We start from the raw sequence: 23,590 nt of genomic DNA on the forward strand, positions 1-23,590 counted from the left end.
TGGCGCCATTGCTAATGACATGTCCCAGTTAGTGAAATTCCTGTTCTCGATCTTCCTCTGAATGTTAAGGTTGGGGGCCAAAGGAACACTTCAGCTGTTACATAGTTAATTAGTAGTTTGTCCCTTCATCTAGTCCTATCTGCTGCAGACCACGACCTAGCGACCAGACTGCAGACTTTTAATGTTGACTTTTCTCTTCCTGTTTTCCTATGAGGACAATGATACAGAGCTCTTGGCTTGAAATTAGTCAGTAGCTAAAGAGCGCGGACCAAAGACTTGTTATTTCTGGAACATGTTTAACCGTAGCATGTGAATAATTAGAAGTACAAGGAATGACTCACTTGTTGAAAGACCTCTCCAACATCAACTCCTATCTGTTGAGCTGTCTTGCCCATGGAGTGTTTTGCACACTTTTCAGTCTGGCACGGAAGTGGGATGTTTGAAAACCAAATTCTCCCCCTCTAGTAGGCCAGGAATTGTTCCATACAATCCAGCGTTGGCCCTTGCTGCTCGAAATGTGGCTTCCTGCTGGCCAAACCAGAAGCACCAGGTAGCTGGTTAAGAATGCAGATTCTCAGGCTGTGCCTCAGACCTACTGAATCTGCATCTGCCTTTCAACAAGATCCCTTGGTGATTCACACATGGAGTTTGGGAAGCACCAGACTATGTTCCCACAACCTTGCCTGGGGAGCAGAAACTATTTCATTTCCCTTAAGCCACCTCTCCCTTGCCACGAAGAGGGTGGAGATGGGCATGCAATAGGCACGTGGAGAAGTTGGGTGGGGGAGAGAGAAGGACAGTAAAGGCTGATCAGCGTGGCAAGGAGATGCCCCTTCCTACTTCCCTCTCCTTCCTGCTGTGACTGCCACCATGCCTGTGAGTGTAGGGTCAAGCTACAGCGTCCAGTTTGGACACCCAGTCCCGGGACATCTGTAGATCCTGTTTTACTGGTGGCTCCCTGGCTCCAGAGAATCATGCATCAAGGGAGTTGGAAGACAAGAGCACACAAGCTGGTTGAGGTCTGTTGAGAAGAAAGCATAAATCCTCAAGAAACCCCAGGAACATGTAGATTCGAGGCCTCACCTCATTGCTTTCAGAAACCACGCCCTCAGGGAGTTTGGCTACATGGTGTGTGGCTGGTGCTTGCACCTTCCTAACCTCTGGCCTGTTTGCTGTGACAGCACGTCAAGGACATTATCCTGCAGTCCAACCCGCTGCTGGAGGCCTTTGGGAATGCCAAGACCGTCCGGAACAACAACTCCAGCCGATTTGTAAGTCTCTTCCCTTTTTCAGAAAATGTCACCTGATTGATGATGTTGATATTCCCGATTTAAGTCTGGCGTCCCTAAGGAAATGGGAGCTTTTCACATATCATCAGGAGGCTGCCTTTTCAATCCTTTCTTCCTTTTCTATCAGCCTGTGCCGTCAGGCTTCCATTTGCCCTTTAACTGAGGTTATTTTTGAGCCTCGGGATATAAGATAATTTTTGAAAACAGTTCTCAACTTGAGTTCCCTTACTAGAGAAAATAAAAATTGATGAAAGTGTCAGTTTGGGTCCTGGAGGAGTTTTCTTTGTGCCTTGGAGAAAAGACCTTCTTTCTCAGGCAAATAAGTGAGTCAACTAGATTTGCAGGTCTTATTGCCTTGCTTTTGCTTCACGGAACTTGGGCTGTGAACTGGAAAGGCGCAGACACTTCGATCTTGCACCTTGGAGAGAACCCTCCTCCTCTCTGTCAGCCAGAGTGAGCCAGCTGTCTCCCCACCCCTTGAAGCTTGGTGATTTGTTTTAGATATATTCATATAACATGATAACATCTAAAAGCAACTGGATTGACCTGTCAGACAGCCTCCTAACTGGTCCACTTACCCAAGAGAATGAAAATGCCAGCCAAATGCATTGTCACAAATGCCCATGTAGACATTTTTCTGCCTGAGTGTCTCCTGAAGGGGTGAATTGGAAAGCTGGCAAGGATGAATATGAATATACTCTCCTTGACAAAAAGCCACACTTACAAAGAAATGAGTATTTGGCCAGCATCTTTGATTTATGTAGATCTTATATCTTATCTCAACCATAGATTATGTCTGGCAGTAAAGCATTTAAGGAGCCATCTGTGAGGCCGATTCAGGACCATTTTAAAATAAATAGTGGGAATTTTGGAGAAAAACAATTTCTTTTTCACCCTTCTATTTTGGAAGGAAGCTTCTATTTCCAAGAGAATTCTTACTAAGTTCTCATGCAGTGATTGTTAAATTCCCTGCTGAGTTATATCTGCCGGAACTGCCCTCACTTTCGTTGCCGTTCAATATTATTCAGACTATTTACTCATTTGTTCACCCCTCAAATTTTTCTGCTCAATGCCTAGGTTGTGTTATCTTGAAGAAGTTTCTAGATAATGAAATGTGAAGAAAAATGTGAATGAATTTTCCACATGACCTTTTTTTCCTAATTGTCAGTCTCCGTCTGCCTTGTAAAAATGCACTTGACCAACTTTAACTCTCTAGCTATCCATCCCCTACTCTTTGCCTTCCTTCGAGAGGAAAAGAATAATTGCATCGATATTTTTATTTTTTCCCCAATATAAACTATACTTTATCCTTGGACAAAAGGATACATCAGTCATTTTTTTGTAAAACAAAACAAAGCAAAAATATCCAGCCTTTATTAGTTTTCTGATTATAAAATTTTGTAGAACCGTGATGGAAAGATGAGAAAGAGTATGGATGGGCAATTTCTGCCAGACATAATCTATGGTTGAGATAAGATATAAAATCTACATAAATCAAAGATGCTGGCCAAATACTCATTTCTTTGTAAGTGTGGCTTTTTGTCACAAGTACACGCACACACACACACACACACACACACACACACACACACAGATTAATGTCTGATGGGGCATCAAAAGATGCTTCCATGAATAATGAAAGGAATGTAAATTAAAACCATATATCATTTTCTGTCTCTCAGATGGGCACACATTAAGGAGATTGATAATCCTAGTGAAAAGACACTATTGGTTGAAGCCTAAATATTCTCCCATGAGAGCAGTTTGGCAATTTTTATCAAAATTTAAAATGCTTGTTTTCTTTGACCTAAGAATACTTTAAAGATATAATATCTAAGTTTCTTGTTAAGAATGATTTATTTAAATATTTTTTTATGTTTATTCATTTTTGAAAGACAGAGACAGAGCACAAACAGGGTTGGGGCAGAGAGAGATGGGGACATAGAATCAGAAGCAGGCTCCAGGCTCTGAGCTGTCAGCACAGAGCCCAACGCAGGTCTCAAACTCATGAACCATGAGATCATGACCTGAGTTAAAGTCGGACACTCAACCAACTGAGCCACCCAGGTGCCCCAAGAATGATTTATTTAAAAAGATATCCAAAATATATTGTTAACTTTTAAAAACAGGTTATAGAACAAAATTTATAATACAGTCCCATTTTTATTTCATTTTATTTATTTTATTATTACTTTTTAAAAATATTTACTTTTGAGAGAAAGAGAGCATGAGCAGGGAGATGCAGAGAGAGAGAGAGAGAGAGGGAGACAGAATCTGAAGCAGGCTCCAGGCTCTGAGCTGTCAGCACAGAGCCCGATGTGGGGCTTGAACCCATGAACCGTGAGATCATAACCTGAGTCGAAGTCGGATGCTCAACCAGCTGAGCCACCCACGCATCCTTCCTTCAGCTTCCTTTAAATACTTCCTTAGTTTTGTTTTTTGTGTTTTTTGTGACTCCTAAGGGAACTTTTAAAAAATGGTACCAAACTCCTTTGCCTTTCTCTTACATGGATGGTATCCTGCCCTTCTTTCCAGTGTCTCCCACAAAGTCGGGAGGCTTTTGTTCCTTAAGTTAGGCCTGAATTGGGGATGTTGATCAACTCTAATCAAGGACATCGGTCAACCTGCCAGAACCGAAAATACAACAAACAAAACTAATTCATCTAGCATCTTGCACTTTTTTAAAATGTTTATTTTTGAGAGAGACAGAGACAGAGACAGAGACAGAGCATGAGTGGGGAAGGGGGGCAGAGACAGAGGGAGACACAGAATCCGGAGCAGGCTCCAGGCTCCGGACTGTCAGCACAGAGCCCGATGCAGGTGTGCACCAACAAACACTGATGTAATCCCTCTAAAACATGCCCAAAGGAAAAGACGGTGAAGGATAGTCCTCATAATAGGAAGAACGGGGAACCTTGTTCAGCAAGCGTTTCTCAGGAACCACGGTGATTCGGGATCACAGTGGCTTGTGGCCTTGTCTCTTTCCGGTGTTTCTAAGTGTTTGTTTTTGTGTTTCTTTGGGGGAGAGGCTGGGGGAGGAGTCATCAGAATAAGACAAATAGACAGTTAGAGGGCCTTGTTTTGTAGTCTCTCTGATACCTGGAATTGTCAAGTGACTTCACAGGACACAGCAGGTAGTGGATGCTGGAGGCAACAGGAAACAGGGCGCTTTTCTTGTTTTTAATGCGTTTACGGTTCTGGTCCCAGACTTGTGACCTGGCAGGAACCAGCCCTGAAATGGGTGGATTCAACCAGCATACACATTTAAACGTATTCAGTGTTTTACAAATAATAACATTTAAAAATATTAAATGCAGTTAGGCGGGGCATGCTCTCCGGTTTGATTCTAGGCTGAACTTTTGGTCTCTTGTTAGGGACTCCTAACACCACACTCCCTCACACCCACCTTCTCATCTTTTGTTTCGTTTGCATTTACCCTCCTGGCCCTTTCTGAGGTTGGGAGAGAAACCAGATTCTAGTGAGAAAAATAATGCCATTTACTTGACAATCTAGACACCTTACCCGGCTAAATTCCAGGGCTTTCTTCTCCTTTGTTCCCTACCAGCAGTGATTTAAAAGGAAATAATTAACAACAGTAACAAAAATCTCCACACCTGCAACTAGCTGCAAAGAACTTGATTTATAATCAAGTGTTTTTATTTTATACAAGAATGTTAGATGATCCAAAAGTAGAAGTGATGACTTTTGCCCAAAGCCATGAAAATAAGTCTGGCAGAGGGAAAATTTGCCTCCCCTGAAAGAGGCTGATAGAGTTCGCTCTCGTTAGATCAAGGGAACCTTGAGATTTTCTGTCCCATTCTTTACCGCTTCCGGCTTCACAGGCAAGCACCCACTGGGGAAAATGGGCAAGGAACTCAGCATATCCTTATTTAGTCGGGCTGGAACGATAGATTCTCTCTCTCAATACAGAATCGTGTGACTGGACGAAAGCCCTGGTTATTGTCTGATAGGAAGAAGTGAGGAAGTCTAGACCAGAACTGGGAATCATTCAGAACGTATCTTTCATTAATGAATTTCCTTGAATTATATACTGTATTGAAAGCCTATTTGGAACATCATGTTTCTGTTCACCAACCATTGAAGGAAATCCCCAACTTTCTTACAGGGAAAATACTTTGAAATCCAGTTCAGCCCAGGTGGGGAACCAGATGGTGGAAAGATCTCCAACTTCCTTCTGGAAAAATCCAGGGTGGTGATGAGGAATCCTGGAGAGAGGAGTTTTCACATATTTTACCAGGTTTTCCTTTATATTTTTTCTTTCCTATTTCCTTATTCCTTCTGCACATTAAAAAGATTTTTTTTTTCTCTCAGATCTCAGGTTTAGACAATCTAGTCTGTCAAACCAAGGAGTATTTATTACTATAGTAGGTATAAGTCAATGTGCAAAAAATTATGAGAATGTCCCTACCCGCAAAGAGAGTAAGTTCTTGAGGAGAGATGACAAAAACTTCCCAAAAGTTAAATATTCAAGACAGTGTTAATATCACTTCAAAACAAAAGTAGGAGTGCTGGGTTCTTTGCCAGACAGGAATTCACGTGGGGAGCTATGGCTGAGATGCTAAGGAGAGTTATTAAGGGCACATAGGGGAACATGGTGGGGAGGCTGCTTGGGCAAGTCAGGTGGCCCGAACAAAACTATGGAGGTGATGGCTGGGCCTCAACCAGGTAGGTGGCAAGGGTGGAAGTCTCCCGGAGGGGAGCTGTCAGAGGAAAGACTAAGGATCTTTAATCCCAGGTCACGAAGTTTTGACTTGGGTGCCCAGAACGGCCACAGAGTCTGGTGCTAAAGCAGTGTGCGGGGTGCTTTTAGATTGTGTCCCAAGGTTTCAGGAATCCTCAGATTCAACTACTTTAAAAAAAAATGTTTTCAAGTACTTAAGAAATATAATGATATCCAAAACAATTTCTTTATGTATGGGCTTATATATTAGCATATACATTGGGGGCCCAGCTCAGAACTTCTTCGAAGAAAGACCTGCGGGTCTTTTTTGTGTTAGTTTTACTTTGTTAACCGTTTGAAGATTGCTGGATTAGAAGGAAGTTAAACTGTGTTAGGAGCTCAAACACAGTCTTTTCAATTCGACAGCTGTCTCAGATGATGGCACTTCATTCTTCCAGGTGGCTGGCGCGTGATGAGGAAGTAGATTCTGCGACTTGCAGAAGTTCAGAGGCAAGGAAAGGCTTACGGCAAAGAGCAGCATGTGTCTGTAGATGGAAGAGACTTGAGAAGGGGGGGTGAAGATGCAAATGAAGGGCAGTGTGGTGTGAATGGGGGGGAGAAACAGAAGGGGAAAACTAGGAAGGGGGTGACACAAAGCTCTTTTGAGGAGACGGAGGAAAGCTAAGGGACCCTGATGTTATGGGTGACCTAGAACTTATCTGTAATGGACGTGAGGTTCCATCCTCTCGGGGCGTGGAGCTGAGAGGACATGTCGAGGAACCTGACCAAGATGCAGAAGTGTGGCTGGGTTATCTCTGTTTTCCTAAATCCTGCAGGATTGGAGCTGGCAGTTGCTGGAGTCAGCTTGCACGGGCCGTGTGCCTCTCTCCCCACTTCCTCCTTCAGTGGTATTTTCTTGGGAGTTTGAAATCAGTCGTGGTAGTATTCACACCATGACAATCGGCAAACACTACACATCCATTTTTCTCCCCTAGAGTTGATTATTGAATATTTTTCTAGCACACCACAGATGGGAGCCCTTTAAGAGGGTCTTGCTCAGACCTAAGGCAAGGGTCAGAGATGGAACAGAAAGCTGTGGGACAGCGCACTGGTTAGGAGGTCTCAGAATGGCAGGGAGCGGGACCCGGAGCTGCTGTTTTCTCTGCGTCCTGCAGAGAGAAGCATAGAGGGGCAGCCGCACTTTATAAAGCCATAAGCAAGTTGAGTAGGAACGAAATAATTACAATCTGGCTTCTCTTCCACTCTTCTGAGGGTCTCGCGAGCGCCGCACTGTGGTTCTCTTTATTGGACAAGGGGAAATTCTCAGCTCTTGCGGGTCTTACCAGAGTTGAGAATTAGAACTTGCAGAGATGATCTGGGGCTACTGCAAGGGGAGCAGCTATCCTGAAACCCATTATTTTAGAAGGTGGGGTCAGAAAGTGCACACTACCTGGGCTCGGGAGTGCTGCCTCTGGTGCTTCTGGGTGGTGGGCCACACTACACCCCCCCCCCCTTCCTCTTGCTCCAGCTCATCGAGGGCGCCTCGGAAGAGCAGAAACACAGCCTCGGCATCACCAGCATGGACTACTACTGCTACCTGAACCTCTCTGGGTCCTACCAGGTGGATGATATTGACGACAGGCGGGAATTTCAGGAAACGCTGGTAAGTGCTGGCACGGGGCCAGGCAGGATGGACTCTCCCGACCCAGTGTTGCCTGTGGTAGAAAGGGCAGGGAGGGTGAACCAAGCAAAGAGCAGCATGGAATTTCCACCTCATTCTGCCATAAGCATTGCATTTCCTTAAACACGCTTAAGCACCATTCGATAGCCATGTGCCCAGGTGCCAGAGGACCACTTAATAAGTTGAAATGGATAAAAAAACGTGAATCCCTCATTCCCCTCCCCCGGCAGGTGCTCTGATGAATTGGTAAGCACTGTTGCAGGTAATAGATTTACCATCCCTGTTTGCCTAGAGCTTATGCAGTTGCTGAGCTGTTTCCTCAGACAGGTGAAGCAAAGACCACCCTTCTGATCTTTTCCAACACCTTCAGGGGCTGGTCCAGTGCTCTCCCTTCACCCCTGCACTGAACGATCAGAGGGCGACCCTCTAACTCCATGTCCTTCACTCTGGGTGCATGTTGTGATACGAAGTATGAAATTAGCTACACCATTGAGGGGTCACATCTTCAGGGAAACAAGTTAATAAGTCAATCTAGAACTTTCTGGAGCTGGGGTGTTCACCCAAAAGAACCTCAAAGAACCACACCACCTCTGCCTTTTGAGTCAGCTTTCTGCTAGGCCCATCCCTCAGCCCAGACCCAGGTGCAAGATGGGGACCCCAACAGGGCAAGTCGGTGTGCAGTTGGAGGGGAGCTGTTTGGAGGAGGCAGGCTGCTCAAGCAGGTGCAGGAATGAAGACAGCATCAAGGGGCCAGATGACCTCAAAGGAGCTGGGAGAAGAAATGCAGATGAGAGGCCTGCACTGGTCCTAGCGTATTGTTCTCTTAGGACTCCGATAAATAAGTCTCGGCATTTTGGCTGTTTTTACTTAATTTAACAAACCTGAGAAACAAAACTTTCCTAACAACGCTTTTATTTGATTTGCTGGAGATTTATAATCAAGATCCTTTCGCAAGCACAGTCTATGCTCAGCCCTCCTGGTGAGGCGAAAGGTCTCCAAGGTCTCCTTGGAGTAGCTGGAAAGGGGACATTGGTGCCCTTGGAGAGAGGCGGGTGGCATCAAGGGCTCCACAGGAGACAAGGACAGGTTGGTGACTGTGGGGTATAGCTGCTGCTCCCTGTGTGTATCTTTGCTCCTGGAGCTCTCCTGCCCTTACCCCCGGGGGATCATGTACTGGATCTAAAGACAGAACTACCTTTCCAACGCGACTCAGACTTCTCATGTGAGTGTGTCGGTCAGTGACGGTGTCCTACAAGGCCTTCCAGCTGCCACTGCCAGCCAAGCCCCGTGTGACTCTACACAACTCAATCTCAGCTCTGGCTTCTTTATCACATGCTTACAAAGCTGGCGACCAGCTCATCTGGATCATTTCTCTTTTCTCTCCCAGCACGCGATGAACGTGATCGGGATCTTTGCCGAGGAGCAGACGCTGGTCCTACAGATAGTGGCAGGGGTCCTCCACCTGGGGAACATCAGCTTCAAGGAAGTTGGCAATTATGCGGCTGTGGAGAGTGAGGAGTGTGAGTAGCTCCGGCATTGGACGGCGGTTGAATGTGGGTGAACAATCAGTTAGCTTCCGTCAGAAGCTGCCTGCCGTTTTCCTTTTGCTAAGGTGTCAGCCGAGGATTTAGGGAAAAGATGAGGAGTCTTGTGTCCTGCTGAGACAGAGCAAATGGGCTTAAGAGAGTCTGGGCCTCTCCTGTGCACCTGCCCTCCTCACCATGTCCCACACCAGTAGACCATTCATGAGATCATTTCCGTTTCAGTTTACCATCACCCTTGGGGGAGTCTGGCAGAATTTTACATCTAGGTTTAAAACTAAAGTGAGATTTTAATGAAAATTAGAGTTAATAGCTAAATAATCCAAAAGATTTGTCTCCTAATAACTGGCCTTGAGGGTCTACCTCCACCTAAAGGTCCCAAAGAGCAAATGATCAGGTATATGTCAATAAGGAAAGCTCACAGATTGAGCTCACCTGTGGGTTGGTTTAGATTGGATTCTGAAAACGGGGAAAAAAGCAGGGGGCAGGGGCATTGGCTGTTGTGTTGATATTCCTGAGATCATCTTTCACGGTCACCTCTGTGGTAGTCAGAAGCCTGAAGACCTGAATGATCGTGTTTACTCTTTGAGAAGTCGGTCCCTCCTGCAGAGACACGTTATTGGTTGTGCATGCCACAGTTGGCCACAAGCACCGTGTTGGGTGACTTCAGCCTCTGAGGCATCAGCTGGCTCTCCAGGCGGCTCTCAGAACCCACACAGCCGTCAGCCACCCAGGAGGACATTTCTTCCTTTCTCAGCATTCTTCCAGGGAGATAAATTTAGATGCTTAGCAATAAATAGTATCCCACTCATTGCTGACAACGCAGGGAGGCTATTTCCATTCCAAATAAGGTCCTTGTTTTATATCTTTGTTTTCTTTTGTGATAAAAGAGGGAAGTTCTGCTGACTTCTGATGTCTATCCGATAAAGAGAAAGATGAATCATGTTGACCAGGAAAGGGAGCGGGGTAGAAAACAGTAAATATATGGGTGTGCATAAAGTCTAGAAACAGGACCTAATAACAATAACTATATTTCCAGACTTACGTATGTTTTCCATCACATTTAACAAATGTGCATATGTATCCAGGAGGGTCATTAACACTTGTCCTTTTAACGTTGACAGTGTGGTTGCTGGGGAAGTAGACTGAATTTCTCTTTCTTGGATAGTACACTCTTTTATCACTTCTTTATGCTGGAGAACAAAACCACTCTGTCACAGCAAGCATGCCCCCGTATGCTTGAGCCAAGAAGTGGTTCATTGCACATTGATGTCCGGAGGAAGTAGCCTCCTCAGCCAACTGGGCAAGGCCCAGGATTGGCAACCAACTGCCTTGACATGTGCCCTGATTGGAGGTGGTGGAGTGACAGAGATCAGGAAAGGCTGTGCTTGAGACCGAAGAGATCTAACAAAGAATTGGGCCCTCCTTCTGATAATTTGTTTCCTGCTCAGTTGGTATACCTTTCTTCACAGGAGTCATTACCTCAGCACAGTGCTCTCACCTACCCTTCTGCTCATCCACTTGTTCCCTTCTCTTGAGGGGACCATGGTTTCCAGTCTCTTGTATTTCTTTCAGAGCAACTGTACTCGGCCATTCTTCTTCTCACTTTTGTGCATTAATGGGAGCATTAAACGTAATGTTCTACAGTTGCTTGTTCACTTATTATATCCTGAAGATTATTCTGTCCATTAAGGAGCTTCATCCTTTTTAGCTGCATAGTATTCGGTTGTTTGGCTATGTATACTTTTATTGAATCAGGCATCTGTTGGTGGGTGTGAAGGTGGTTTTAGAACTGATGCTGTTACAGTACTGAAGGAACACATTAAAGTGAATAACTCATGTTTGAGTATATCTCATGGAATAAATTTTTAGAGGGAAGTGTTAGCCCGTGTTCTTATAGCAGAAGAAAGCAGACATTCTCCAGCTATTATAGTAAAAAATGGTAAGATTCCTTGCCTAATAAAGCAAAACAGCCATCAGGGATGACAGATTTTGCTGTTAACCTGACCTTAGACCAATGGAGCTATAGAATTTCCTGAGTCAGACCTGTACACTGCTGAGAAGTCAAACAAACCTCACTTTAGGCACATGTGTGTCTGTCATAACCTCTATAGTAAGATGACATGCTTTTGGAAACAAGTCTTCCTTCAAAGACAATCACCTTTGAATTTTGTTGAAAGAAAAAAATTACTATGTAAAAACTACCGGAAGTACTAAGGGACAGCCCCACTCCTTTTACTAATGGATTAGAAAGCACAGTAATCACTAAATTCGACACCTGAAACTAATATTACACTGTATATTAACTAACTGGAATTTAAATAAAAACTTGGGATAGAAAAAAAGAGAGAGCAGAGAACTTCACCACCAAAGACAGACCACATTTACCTTGCCATTTCTTTTGTATTTGTAAAACGGAATTTTGTTTTGCTACATCTTTTTAGTTTATCTTCTCTGTACTTTAGATGTAAACAGAAAAATTAAATCGAACTTTGCTTTACACTTTAATGCAATAAGAGAACTCTATTTTCATTATCAAAATGCGTTGAAACATTGCTTCCTAGCAGGTTCTTTTATGTTCTACCTAACTCTGATGAACATTACCGGGGTTATTATCAGCTTTTTGAAATTAATCGATGCCTCCACCCTCCTTCCCTCCCCACAGCCTCCAAGCTTCTGCACTGACGCTCTTCTCCAGCCACACCTGCACACACCCTCATGGAAATTCACAGCCCAAAGGCAGTCAATATGAGCAGCCCTGTGATTTCAGCACCAGGGCAGGCCTCTGAAGAAAATACAAGGCCATAAAAGCTTATATTTGAAAAACATGGCATGGATTTTTTTCAAAGCAAGTACTAGATTTCCTCTCCCTAAGCTTGTGGCTCTGATTCTTGGCCAGATTCCATGCCTTGTTTTTCAAGTGCCTGTGGTCCGTCACTCCTGTCTTCTTCTAATAGAAGCAGTGGGAGACATGGAAGTTAGCATGTCTCTTTTTCAGTCTCAGATAAGGACCCGAGGACTTAGCCCCTAGTGTTGTATTTCTTTAGTTGAGATCATAGAGATAAGGGCGTAAACATTTTTACCAAGTATTTGAATTGTGTCCCTATTTTAGCATGGTTAGGGGCTTGGGAAAAGCCCATATTTACAGAATGTACAAATAGAGGCTAATTATTCATTGTATCAAGGTATTCACTGCGTGGTTACCATAAACAGTGAGGGGCCATTGCTAATAATATCCGCTTTATTAAGTGATGCATGTATGTGCCTAACTGCCTGGCAATGGTGATAATAACCCACATTGTAGCTTCGCCTTAGTAAAGTCCTCTTCTATGTCACTTCAGTAAATGTCTCTTGGTTCTCACACCAACACTGCACGTGTCCAGTCTGAGTTATTATGGACATCTTATGTCCTTGCTCTGTGTGAAGGTAAGTTTCACTTTAGTGGAAGACACATCCAGATTCTTTTTTTTTTAATTTCTTTTTTTTAATTTTATTTTGTATTTTTTAAAATTTATACCCAAATTAGTTAGCATATAGTGCAACAATGATTTCAGGAATAGATTCCTTAGTGCCCCTTACCCATTTAGCCCACCGCCCCCCCTTCCACAACCCCTCCAGTAGCCCTCAGTTTGTTTTCCATATTTAAGAGTCTTTTCTGTTTTGTCCCCCTCCCTGTTTTTATATTATTTTTGTTTCCCTTCCCTTATGTTCATCTGTTTTGTCTCTTAAAGTCATCATATGAGTGAAGTCATATGATTTTTGTATTTCTCTGACTAATTTCACTTAGCATAATGCCCTCCAGTTCCATCCACGTATTTGGAAATGGCAAGATTTCATTCTTTTTGATTGCCAAGTAATACTCCATTGTATATATATATACCATATCTCCTTTATTCATCCGTCGATGGACATTTGGGCTCTTTCCATACTTTGGCTATTGCTGATAGTGCTGCTATAAACATGGGGGTGCATGTGTCCCTTCGAAACAGCACACCTGTATCCCATGAATAAATGCCTATTCGTGCAATTGCTGGGTCGTAGGGTAGTTCTATTTTTAGTTTTTTGAGGAACCTCCATACTATTTTCCAGAGTGGCTGCACCAGCTTGCATTCCCAAGACACATCCAGATTCTTAAACATATGTGCTAACATTAAAACCAAACTAAAGGAAATGGCCATTGGCAAATGAGTGCACTTGATCTTGTTCACGTGCCCTTTGTAAAAGGAAGCCCTTCTACTAGTCAGAGCACTTCTGTGGAACGCTAGCATAGATAATAAATACCTTGTTCTGGCATTACACTTCTTCAAAATGCATTCACTGACTTAATATCACTGGAAGGTATATACTGAAAATGTCAGCCCGTTCATTCTAACACCATCTGTGAAATTCAGATTATCCTTTATTGGGAGGCTTGTGATTTTTGAGCATTATCATGAAGTCTTTGACAAAAATCCTTTTATCAGAAACTTTTGATACAGTTTTATGCAGAAAAAGAAGACTGCTACCCAGGTTTAGAGTTTGGATTTGTGTCCATGAAAATCTTTCATTCATACTGCAAAAAATCTGAGCATTCTTTCATGACCCAGCATGGTGTCAGTTATTCACATTACAGTGTTTTGAGCAGAAATCAAGAAAATCCATTTATATCCTGAGCCCTCCTCTTGGCAAGTTCCACGGCTTAAAATAAGTTACTAAGCCATCTATTTAGCTCTTCTATTCGAAGACCAAAACTATGTTACTACATGTCCTTAGGATGGGATGGGTGTGCTGTGACATGAATAACACCGATGCTCTCCATTTCGCTCCAGACACGTCTCTCAGAGAAATCTTATAAACCACCCCCTCCCACACACAAGAAGCCATCCAGGCCCCCTTTGACTCCAGGCCAAATTTCATATACCATTCAAGGATCTCCCCTGTCGGAATTCACCCCGACCTTGTAATCACCTACCTTAACTTTCAGCTGTAGCCAATGTTGGGCCCTTTGCTGCACCTTGACCGTGTGTCCTAACTCACTGCTTCCACACCTGTGCATGTCCCATTGCCCTCCCCTCGTCTCTCTCTTCCTCTGCTTCTGTGCAAATCCTGTTCATCCTTTTTTAAAAAAATTTATTTTGAGAGAGAGAGTTTGTGACCCAGGGGGCGGGGTGGGGGGGGAAGGGGAGATGGGAGCGGGTAGAGAGAGGAAGAGAGAGAGAATCCTAAGGAGGCTCTGTGTTGTCAGCGCAAAGCCCGATGCAGGGATCGATCCCATGAACCATGAGGTCATGACCTGAACTGAAATCAAGAGTCAGGTGCTTAACTGACTGAGCCACCCAGATGCCCCAATCCTGTTCATCCTTTAAGGCCCCACTCAAATCCCACATCTTCCTTGACTACCCCAGCAAGTTGTAACAGCTTCCTGTTCTCAATTCCTCTAGGACTATATTGTCTGCCTGTATTACATATTCAGCTTTTAGTAAGCTTCTGAATTTGGTACAGTGTCCAGGCCTCATCTAGATGGGTCTTCAAGATTTTTTAATATTTTGTGTTCTGTCCTCTCTAGTAACACTACATGTGGTAAGCATTCAGTAAATATCTGATTGCTTGTAATTGTTAGTTCCATGTACCAGGTGCTTCAACATTTTTGGGAATGATGCTATGAAAACACCATACCAGAAAGGAAGAAAACAATTTTTGGAGCCAAAGAAATGTCTCTTGATTTAGTTCCTTCCGGGCTGCCTTGCTGCAAGCTTGGAAAGATGTCCATTTTAGGCATTTAACTGGGATCTCAGTAGGGGAGATTGGTTCGCCATCCTTCTTGGATCACTGATTTGTATCATTGGAAGTTTCAGTCATCATAGGAATTGACTCATGTAATAGAACAATTGAGAAAAACAAAGTGGATGGATGTGTGTGGGACTGCTGATAAGCAGTCTTCAGTAGAGTGAAAGTTTTGGGGGGCCAATGATGGTGTCTTGTATGTGCACATGTGTACCCATGCACATGCACGCACGCACACACGCGCGCGCACACACACACACACACACACACACACAGATGCCTGCACATGTTTGTGAAGTGAATTGTTAAAATTCTGAAAGAAATCATGCTTTATTTTGTTTTCTATAGTTTTGGCTTTTCCTGCATATCTCCTGGGGATAAACCAGGACCGGTTGAAAGAGAAGCTCACAAGCCGGCAGATGGATAGTAAGTGGGGAGGCAAGTCAGAGTCCATCCACGTGACCCTCAATGTGGAGCAGGCCTGTTACACCAGGGATGCACTTGCGAAGGCCCTGCACGCCCGGGTCTTTGATTTCTTGGTAGATGTAAGTAATCACAAGTTCACATTTTAGCTATAAAAATCACTAAGGGCTTTGTTTTCATGTTTTGGCTTATTCCTTATAACCATTATAATGCATACTCCTCTGTAATCCTTTTACCCTGGGATCACTGAATCCCACTTTTACTTCTAGAATTGTCCAGCAAGATGCTAATATGGTAGCAGCTTCTTCTGGACAAAATACTCAGTAAAGCCAGAACTATAGAACAGAAAAAGGGGAGACCCGTGGTCATGAAACTTTGTTGACTTTCGAGCCTAAAGCTTTAGAATACTGTATTTGTTAAATATTGCTATGTTACACATCAGCCCAAAATTAGTGGCTTAAAACAATAAGCATTTATTCTGTCACAGTTGCTGCAGGAAGTGACTTAGCTTGGTGATTCTGATTCAGGGACGAGGCTAAAGTCAAGATCTTGACTGGAGCTACTAGTCTTCCATCTAGAGTCAGAAGATCTACTTCCAAGATGGTACATTCCTATGGCTGTTGGCAAGATGACTCACATCCCTGCTACATGAGCCTTCTTTGGGGATGTTTGAAGATTGTCACAACATGGCAGTTGGTTTCCCCCAGAATGAGTGATCTAAGAGAGAGAATAAAGAAGAAGCCAGAAATCTTTTAATTTGTAACCTTGGACTGAAATATTGACACCCTGCCGTACTCTATTCATTAGAAGCAAGTCACTAAGTAGAGCCCACAGTTAAGGGGAGGAGAATTAGGTCTACCTTTTGAAAGGAAACATGTCAAAGACTTTAAATATATTTTAGAACTATCACAGGCTGTTTTTATAATGGCATAATCACATATACTTCTATCTATCTATCTATCTATCTATCTATCTATCACAGATTCTGAAAATTAGTCTTTCAGAAGTATAGAACTGCCAGTGACAGTCTCTTAATCACCATAGCCTCTAAATGGTAGAATAGTAATAGCAAACACTTACATAGCCCTTACTATGTGCCAGATGCCATTCTAAGTATTTTAGAAAAAATAACTCACGTCATTCTTACAGCAACCATGTGACTGGGGTATTATTATCCTATTTTACAGATAACTTGGGCACAGAGACACTAAGGAACTTCCCCAAAGTCATGCTACTATTAAGTGATAAATCTAGGAACTATACCCAAGTGATTTGACAGTGTTCTAGCTATATTCTGCTTCTCTGTCTTTTATATATTAAAGCTAGAAAGAACCCTAGGGGGTTCTTTTCAAAGAACAACAATATGCCCATTAGATCCAAATAGTTTGTGTTTGAATCCAGCCACCATCTATATGGCTTAAAGTGTGGTTAGGTGTGGTTAGGGTTGAGTAGGGCAGGGCAGGATAGGGTAATTATTCTGTGTACTTCTTGTGGAAGGTCAGGGTCATACTAAACATTAGTCATGCTTTTTACTTGTCCAGACTCCTCATTTTATTGACAAGGGAATCTTAAGCCTAAGTACTAGTGCATCTGCCCAAGGCCATTCAGCAAGAGAGTGGTGCAGAATTGACCATAGAACCCACATCTCTTGTCTCTTTATTCAGTGTGCCTTCCAGTGCTAGACTTACCACCTTATTTCCTTTTGCCTGCCCTTTATGTTTTGTGTGGTGAAAGCAGACGGATGCCCCATGTAATTAGAGCGGACATTTACCGGGCATTGACCATGTGCCAGGCACTGGGCTAAGTGTTGTGTGTCATTACCCATTAGCTCACAAAAGCTGCCACATCATTTTTTTGGCCTGGAAAACACTTCTGGTGCTTCCATATTCATCCAGGTGTTCACCACCTCCAGGAACCTTTCTCCTGTGCTCCTCCCTGCCCTGCAGCCCTCCCCAAGCCCCTAGAACCTGCACCCACCCTCTCTTGTTAAGTCTAGCCATTGGCTTGCGCATCCCTTCTCACAGTGATCCAGAACACTAGGCCTAGACCCCTAGACCCTGCCTTTAGCCCATGGCGGGCTTAGGGATTCTAATGTTATCGCCGTTGTTGGGAAAATTGTAGCAAGAATTAATGGAAACACATGGAAAGCACTGAGCAAACCCTGCCATGGGTGAATGGTAAATACACGGAGGCTCCTTTTATTATTATCACTTTAATAATAATTACTGGCATTATTATCTGTAGCTGGCTCACCCTCTCTATAAGTTCCTGGGAACAGCGATTGTCTCTGCCTTGATATCCCCCCTCCCCGCCCCATGCTGTGTTAGGGAACCATTAAATGGCTCCTGAACAGGATCAACAGAAATAATATTTATGGATGTTGTCTTATTGGTTTTTTATATGAAATAGGTTTGACTTTAATCATCCAAGATGACATTTTCTTCCAGTTCTCTAGACTTCCTGAGAAAAACTAAGTGCCAGAAGTTAATGGCTTTCATCATTAAGCAACAGTAGCTTTTTTGCATCCTGGTAGTTTCCCAGAGTACTTGACCTTGCACCAAGACTCTTTTTTTAAGCTGCAAATCACCTCTCGTCTTGCCATCCTGTTTCCAGCAGGCAGTAGAATTTGCTGTGTACAGTCTTGCTTTCCTTTCCCGCATGCATGTCCCTTTCTAATAGGAAAGAAAAGTTAATTGCCATGCTGGTTACTTTCTTGTAGTCCATCAACAAAGCAATGGAGAAGGACCATGAAGAATACAACATTGGTGTCCTGGACATCTATGGCTTTGAAATATTCCAGGTAAGACCATTTTGAATATCTGGGGCCCCGGGAGGGTGATGGATTTCATCTGGCTTGAAATAAAGAATTCTAGGTAATGGGGGAAAAAAAAAAAAACCCACTGCAGTTCATTTTTGCCTCTGTACGTTCTTCATGTACCTTTACCGAATTAGTTTCCCCTAAATATAAACTATGTTGCTGTCTACTGATGCCTCCAACATTTCTGTTAAGACGTTTCACACTGAAACATTTCACTAAATCACTTAAGAAATGACTTCATAATGATTTTGCTGTAACAATTACATGCAAGTAACCTTTTTTTTTTCTAGAAAAATGGCTTTGAGCAGTTTTGTATCAATTTTGTTAATGAAAAATTACAGCAGATTTTTATTGAACTGACATTAAAGGCAGAACAGGTAAGCCGTCGCTCTTGTTTCATCTGATTTCTAACTTGTTTTGTTTAAAAGATATAAATGTCTCTCTTTTCTTAGTAGATTCAACTTTTAGCCTTGTATTAGGAAACGTACTTAATAAAGTCAGACAGAAAAACCATATGCCATTGTGACATTTTAGTATATGAATTGTAAACACCATCTGCTACAGTTTCTTTCTCCTTTAAGCAAATGATGTTGTGAAATTGGACTTCTTACTGGCTGCTTTTACTACTCTGACTCATTGACCGAGTGGAAAATGGAAACCCAGTTCCAACCCCACTAGTCTATGGCATGGACTGCAAGGAAAAACTTGCAAGGAAAAACTTGATTTTCTCAGATCCGCTCGACTCCCAATCTTCCTTAAATACAGACAAAGCTGGTGTTTTTCATTCTAATGTGAAGTAACACGTCTTACTTACAGTTTCTCCTCAAAGTTCCATGCAGGTTCGCTTTTAATCTGGATACAATGTTGTTCTGGATTTCTAGGATAGCTGTAACCAAGTACCGTCAACAGAGTGGCTTAAAACAACAGACATCACTTCTCTCATAGTTCAGAAAGCTTGAGTCTGAAACCAGAGGGTCACTAGGACCAGACTCCTTCCTTGCCTCTTCTAGCTTCTGTGGCTCCTGGTGTCTCTGTCCTATGTCAGCAACTCCAGTCTCTGCCTCTCCCTTCACATGCTCTTTCCCTCTCTGTGTCCCTCTTCGCCCAAATCTCCCTCTCCTTTCTCTTGTAAAGACACCCGTCACTGGAGTAAGGGACCACCCTAACTCCAGAATGATTTCATTTTCAAGATCCTTAGCTAAATATATCGCAAAGATCCTATTTCCAAACCTCGCATTTTGGAGATTTAGGCAGACATGAAATCTCGGGGGACACATGCAACCTGCTGCACATATGAATGGTTGTTTGGGGGGACATTAAGTCATGAAAGTGACCAGTGGTTTCCACATAAACCCCTGCCCTGGTGTTGTAGCCTTCCACCACATCAGAGCGGCTAGAGTAGAACAGCCAGGGGAAGGCGTGGTAGGGCTGAGACCGGATGAAGTAGGCAGAGGCTAGATCATACAGGAATGTTGTAGGGCGTGGTGGAAGCTTCAGATTTTATAGTAAGTATGACGGAAAACCCTGGGGGAGTTTTGAGCAGAGAGTGACCTGGTCTGCTTTGTGTTTTTGAAAAGATTACTTAGGCTCTATAGACTTCTAGAGTGAGAAGAGGGGAAGGCAAACAGGAGTGGAAGTTGAGGGGCGCCTGGGTGACTCAGTTGGTTAAGTGTCCAACTATGATCTCATGGTTTGTGAGTTCGAGCCCCTCATCGGGCTCTGCGCTGACAGCTTAGAGGCTGGATCCTGCTTTGGATTCTGTGTCTCCCTCTGTCTCTGCCCCACCCCTGCTCAGGCTCTGTCTCTCTCTTTCTCTCTCTCTCAAAAATAAACATTGGGGGGAAAAAAAAGGAGTGAAAGTTTAAAAACCAGTTAAGAGACTGGGAAAGAAATGATGGGGGTGTAGATGATGATGATAGCAGTAGAGGAGGTAGAACAGTGAGAGGTGGTCCAATTCGATATGTATTTTAGAAAAAGTCAATGTCACGTGCTCAAAATAATTAGCAATGAGCTAAGAAGGAAAGAGGAATTAAAGATGATTTCTTGATTTCTACCCTCGTTGCTTGAATAATAGGGCCAATGGTGTGGCTATATACTGAAGACTAGGAGAACAGTTGGTTGGCAATGGTGGGGAAATGCAGAATCAGAACTCCACTGAACAAGTTACATTTGTAAGGCTTGTGACACATCTGAACACAGACTCTAATATAAATGTCATGACCCTGGAACTCGGTGGGGAGGTCTAGACCAGAGAAATAAATTCGGGGGTCATTAGCCTCCAGGTGCTATTTAAAACCGTGGGATTGGTTAAAATCCTCTGGAGAAGCAGGGCTGAGAATAGAGGAAGGGCTGAAAGATGGAGCCCAGGGTCTCCCCATCATATGAAGATCTGGAAAGAAGCTAACAAAGCAAGACTGGTGAAGAAGGAGGGAAACCAGGAGAATGGGGTGGTGCTCATCAAGTTAAGTGAGCAGCAGGCTTAAGTGAGGGACAAGCCCTTGAGTGTCTAAGAACTAATCTGTACTGCTGTTCGTAGGTTAAATTCAAAGAGATAATTTTGTAACTGGACCTATGGGTTAAGCCATATTAAATTGCTATTGTTTGTATATCAAAAATGATAGTGTGGTAATAAATTTCATATGGTTCAAACTAAATATAAAAATTGCTAAGCATAGGGCACCTGCCTGGCTCAGTCAGTAGAGCATGTGACTCTTGATCTCTGGGTCGTGAGGTAGACCCCTGTGTTGGGCATGGAGTTTACTTAAAAAAAAAAATTACCAAGCAATGAAATGTCCCTTTTCCATCCCTCTTAGAAAAATAAAGAAAATTCCCATTGTATGTTGAAGGGCATTCAAGTTTCTCTTTCATGGTGACCTGTGTGCCTTTGATAGTCATCTGGGTTGACCTCCAACTAGCCTTCACTGGGTAGTAATGTAAATTCTCGCTTTCTGTCCCTCAGGAAGAGTATGTTCAGGAGGGAATAAGATGGACACCCATTGAGTACTTTAATAACAAAATCGTGTGTGACCTCATAGAGAACAAAGTTGTAAGTATCAGTCTGCTGTGTCCCTTCACTGCACACAGGTTTATGTCAAGTAGGTTTCTGTTCTCTGTGTCATTGTTTTAGGATGGGGGAAGTGACAACTCTGATTTGCAGAGAATGTTTACAATTACATCAATTTTGTGTATAGACTTATGTGTAGTAATACCAACATGTATATATGAATAGAATGTCAATTTACAATTGGAAGTTATTACTGACCTCTGAGAGGAGACATTGAGAACTAACGTGGATGGCATAGGGTATGAAGAGACATAAAATTGGCCCTGCCTTCTGACCATTTATACATCTTCACCAAGAGAAAACAACAGAGATGTAGGCAGAGATCTCCACAGTACTGTTTTGTTTTGGTTTGGTTTTTATAAAAGTCCAAAACGGGAAACCGTAAAAACATCCGAAGACAATTCAGTCGTTGAATAAACTATAGCATAGCAGAGCAGCAAAGTATAGCCATTAAAATATTAAGTGTGAAGACTGTGTACAACATGAAGACTGTTGGGGCGCCTGGGTGGCTCAGTTGGTTAAGTGGCCGACTTCGGCTCAGGTCATGATCTCACGGTCCGCGAGTTCGAGCCCCGTGTCGGGCTCTGTGCTGACAGCTTAGAGCCTGGAGCCCGTTTCGGATTCTGTGTCTCCCTCTCTCTCTGCCCCTCCCCTGTTCATGCTCTCTCTCTCTCTCTGTCTCAAAAATAAATAAATTAAAAAAAAAAAACAAACATGAAGACTGTTTATAAACCAGTGCTGTGTGAAAAAAAAGTCACACATAGAATGTGTACACTCTGTAACTGCATCAACCATGCCTCTGTGGGTAACAGGCTGAAAGTGAATATTAAGAAATGAATTAAGGTCAAAGGAAAATGTTTTCCTTTTTCTTTGGGGTTTTGAAAATCAACTTAGTACAAACAGGAGTCAGCAGATAGTGATCTGTGTATGACTCTGAATAGAACTTTGGGAAGTTAAGCAATTTTTTTTTTTTTTTTTTTTTTACATGGACTTTCCTCCATCATTAGATCTAAGTGGCAACTCCCATTTGGGATTATTAATGGCATTTTTGCTCAGAGGGAAAGACTGATTTTCAAGATGGCATCTTGAGTCTAGGGAACTATTTCCTTGCTCAAGAAAAGACCCCATAAGCCACGGAACTGGGACTTTAAACAGTCACTGAATTGGGACTTTGTCTTCTTGGTACCACCAGAACCCTCCTGGGATCATGAGCATCCTGGACGACGTGTGTGCCACGATGCACGCAGTGGGGGAGGGGGCGGACCAGACCCTGCTGCAGAAACTTCAGATGCAGATTGGGAATCACGAGCACTTCAACAGCTGGAACCAAGGCTTCATTATTCACCATTATGCTGGGAAGGTATGTCCAGAGAGCAAGGGTCCCATGGGAAAGGAGAAGTTACCCTTTCCAACACCTACCTTAATGTTTTAAGCCTTTGGGTCTGTAATCTGTTTTCTCATGAGCCAACTGATAACAATATCCCTAGAGTTTCACCTGCTTCACTGTATTTTATTCACTCAGCATTCATTCATTCATTCATTCAACAGCATGGGACATATGAAGTATGTGCAAAGGCAGTGCAACGGATTGTATACACTACTGCATGTTTTTAAATCATGAATCACCCTGCTGAAGGAATGAATTTTTGTCTTGCCTCTTGCTGCAGTCACAAGCCTGTATCCCTTATCTGTAAATAAGGCTTGCTTTTGATGTTTGTTCTCATAAGACGCATGGTTATCAGGTGCCTGCTGGTTACCAGGCTTTGTCTAGGTGCCGGTGATACAAAGTAAGTTGAGGTCATGATATTTAGAGTCTTCTAGTCCTATGGAAAATCCACTGGTCTCACCTTTCACCCATCTAATTTCTTGTTCACCAGGGTCCCTGAGCATGAGTTTTTGGCTGAATTGATCTAATTGTGACACCATTTGTAGGAAAAAATTGCACTCAGATGACGTGCTCCATTGCAATGGATTAATGAGCAAAAGGAGTTTTATTTTATTCTGTTGTAGTGAAAATTTAGGGAAAGAATTCAGTTTATTACTTAGATACTCCCATGGCTTCACTGAAGAAGGGCTATGTGATCGTGGTAGCTGACGTCCTGGTCATAGATCATCTGAGCCATGTAGGCAGCGGATTACATCCATCAGCATCCACAGACCATCACCACCTAAGTCAGCTAACAAGTTAAACAAAACACGCACAGCCTTAATGTGACAGTTCATGATGAAATCCCAATTGTACATCTGGAAATATTCACACTCTGGTAAGAATAGCCGTGCCAGCTTGGATTTTTTTGTTCAATGAAATACTTACAGGATAAAATTAGATT

The 23,590-nt window shown here is 43.0% G+C and overlaps 1 protein-coding gene across 1 annotated transcript in view; it reads left to right on the forward strand.

Moving 5' to 3' along the window:
* MYO1E (myosin IE) overlaps positions 1-23,590 on the forward strand; it is a 211,567-nt gene that overhangs the window by 115,736 nt on the left and 72,241 nt on the right. Inside the window, exons 6-14 of the mRNA XM_042988744.1 lie at positions 1,182-1,271; positions 5,416-5,547; positions 7,499-7,633; positions 9,039-9,171; positions 15,304-15,500; positions 18,098-18,178; positions 18,487-18,573; positions 21,156-21,242; positions 22,453-22,620. Of these exons, the coding sequence (XP_042844678.1) occupies positions 1,182-1,271; positions 5,416-5,547; positions 7,499-7,633; positions 9,039-9,171; positions 15,304-15,500; positions 18,098-18,178; positions 18,487-18,573; positions 21,156-21,242; positions 22,453-22,620 (1,110 nt within the window). The remainder of the gene's footprint in view (positions 1-1,181; positions 1,272-5,415; positions 5,548-7,498; positions 7,634-9,038; positions 9,172-15,303; positions 15,501-18,097; positions 18,179-18,486; positions 18,574-21,155; positions 21,243-22,452; positions 22,621-23,590) is intronic.

Source organism: Panthera tigris, chromosome B3, assembly GCF_018350195.1.
Source record: "Panthera tigris isolate Pti1 chromosome B3, P.tigris_Pti1_mat1.1, whole genome shotgun sequence".
Lineage (NCBI taxonomy): Eukaryota > Metazoa > Chordata > Mammalia > Carnivora > Felidae > Panthera > Panthera tigris.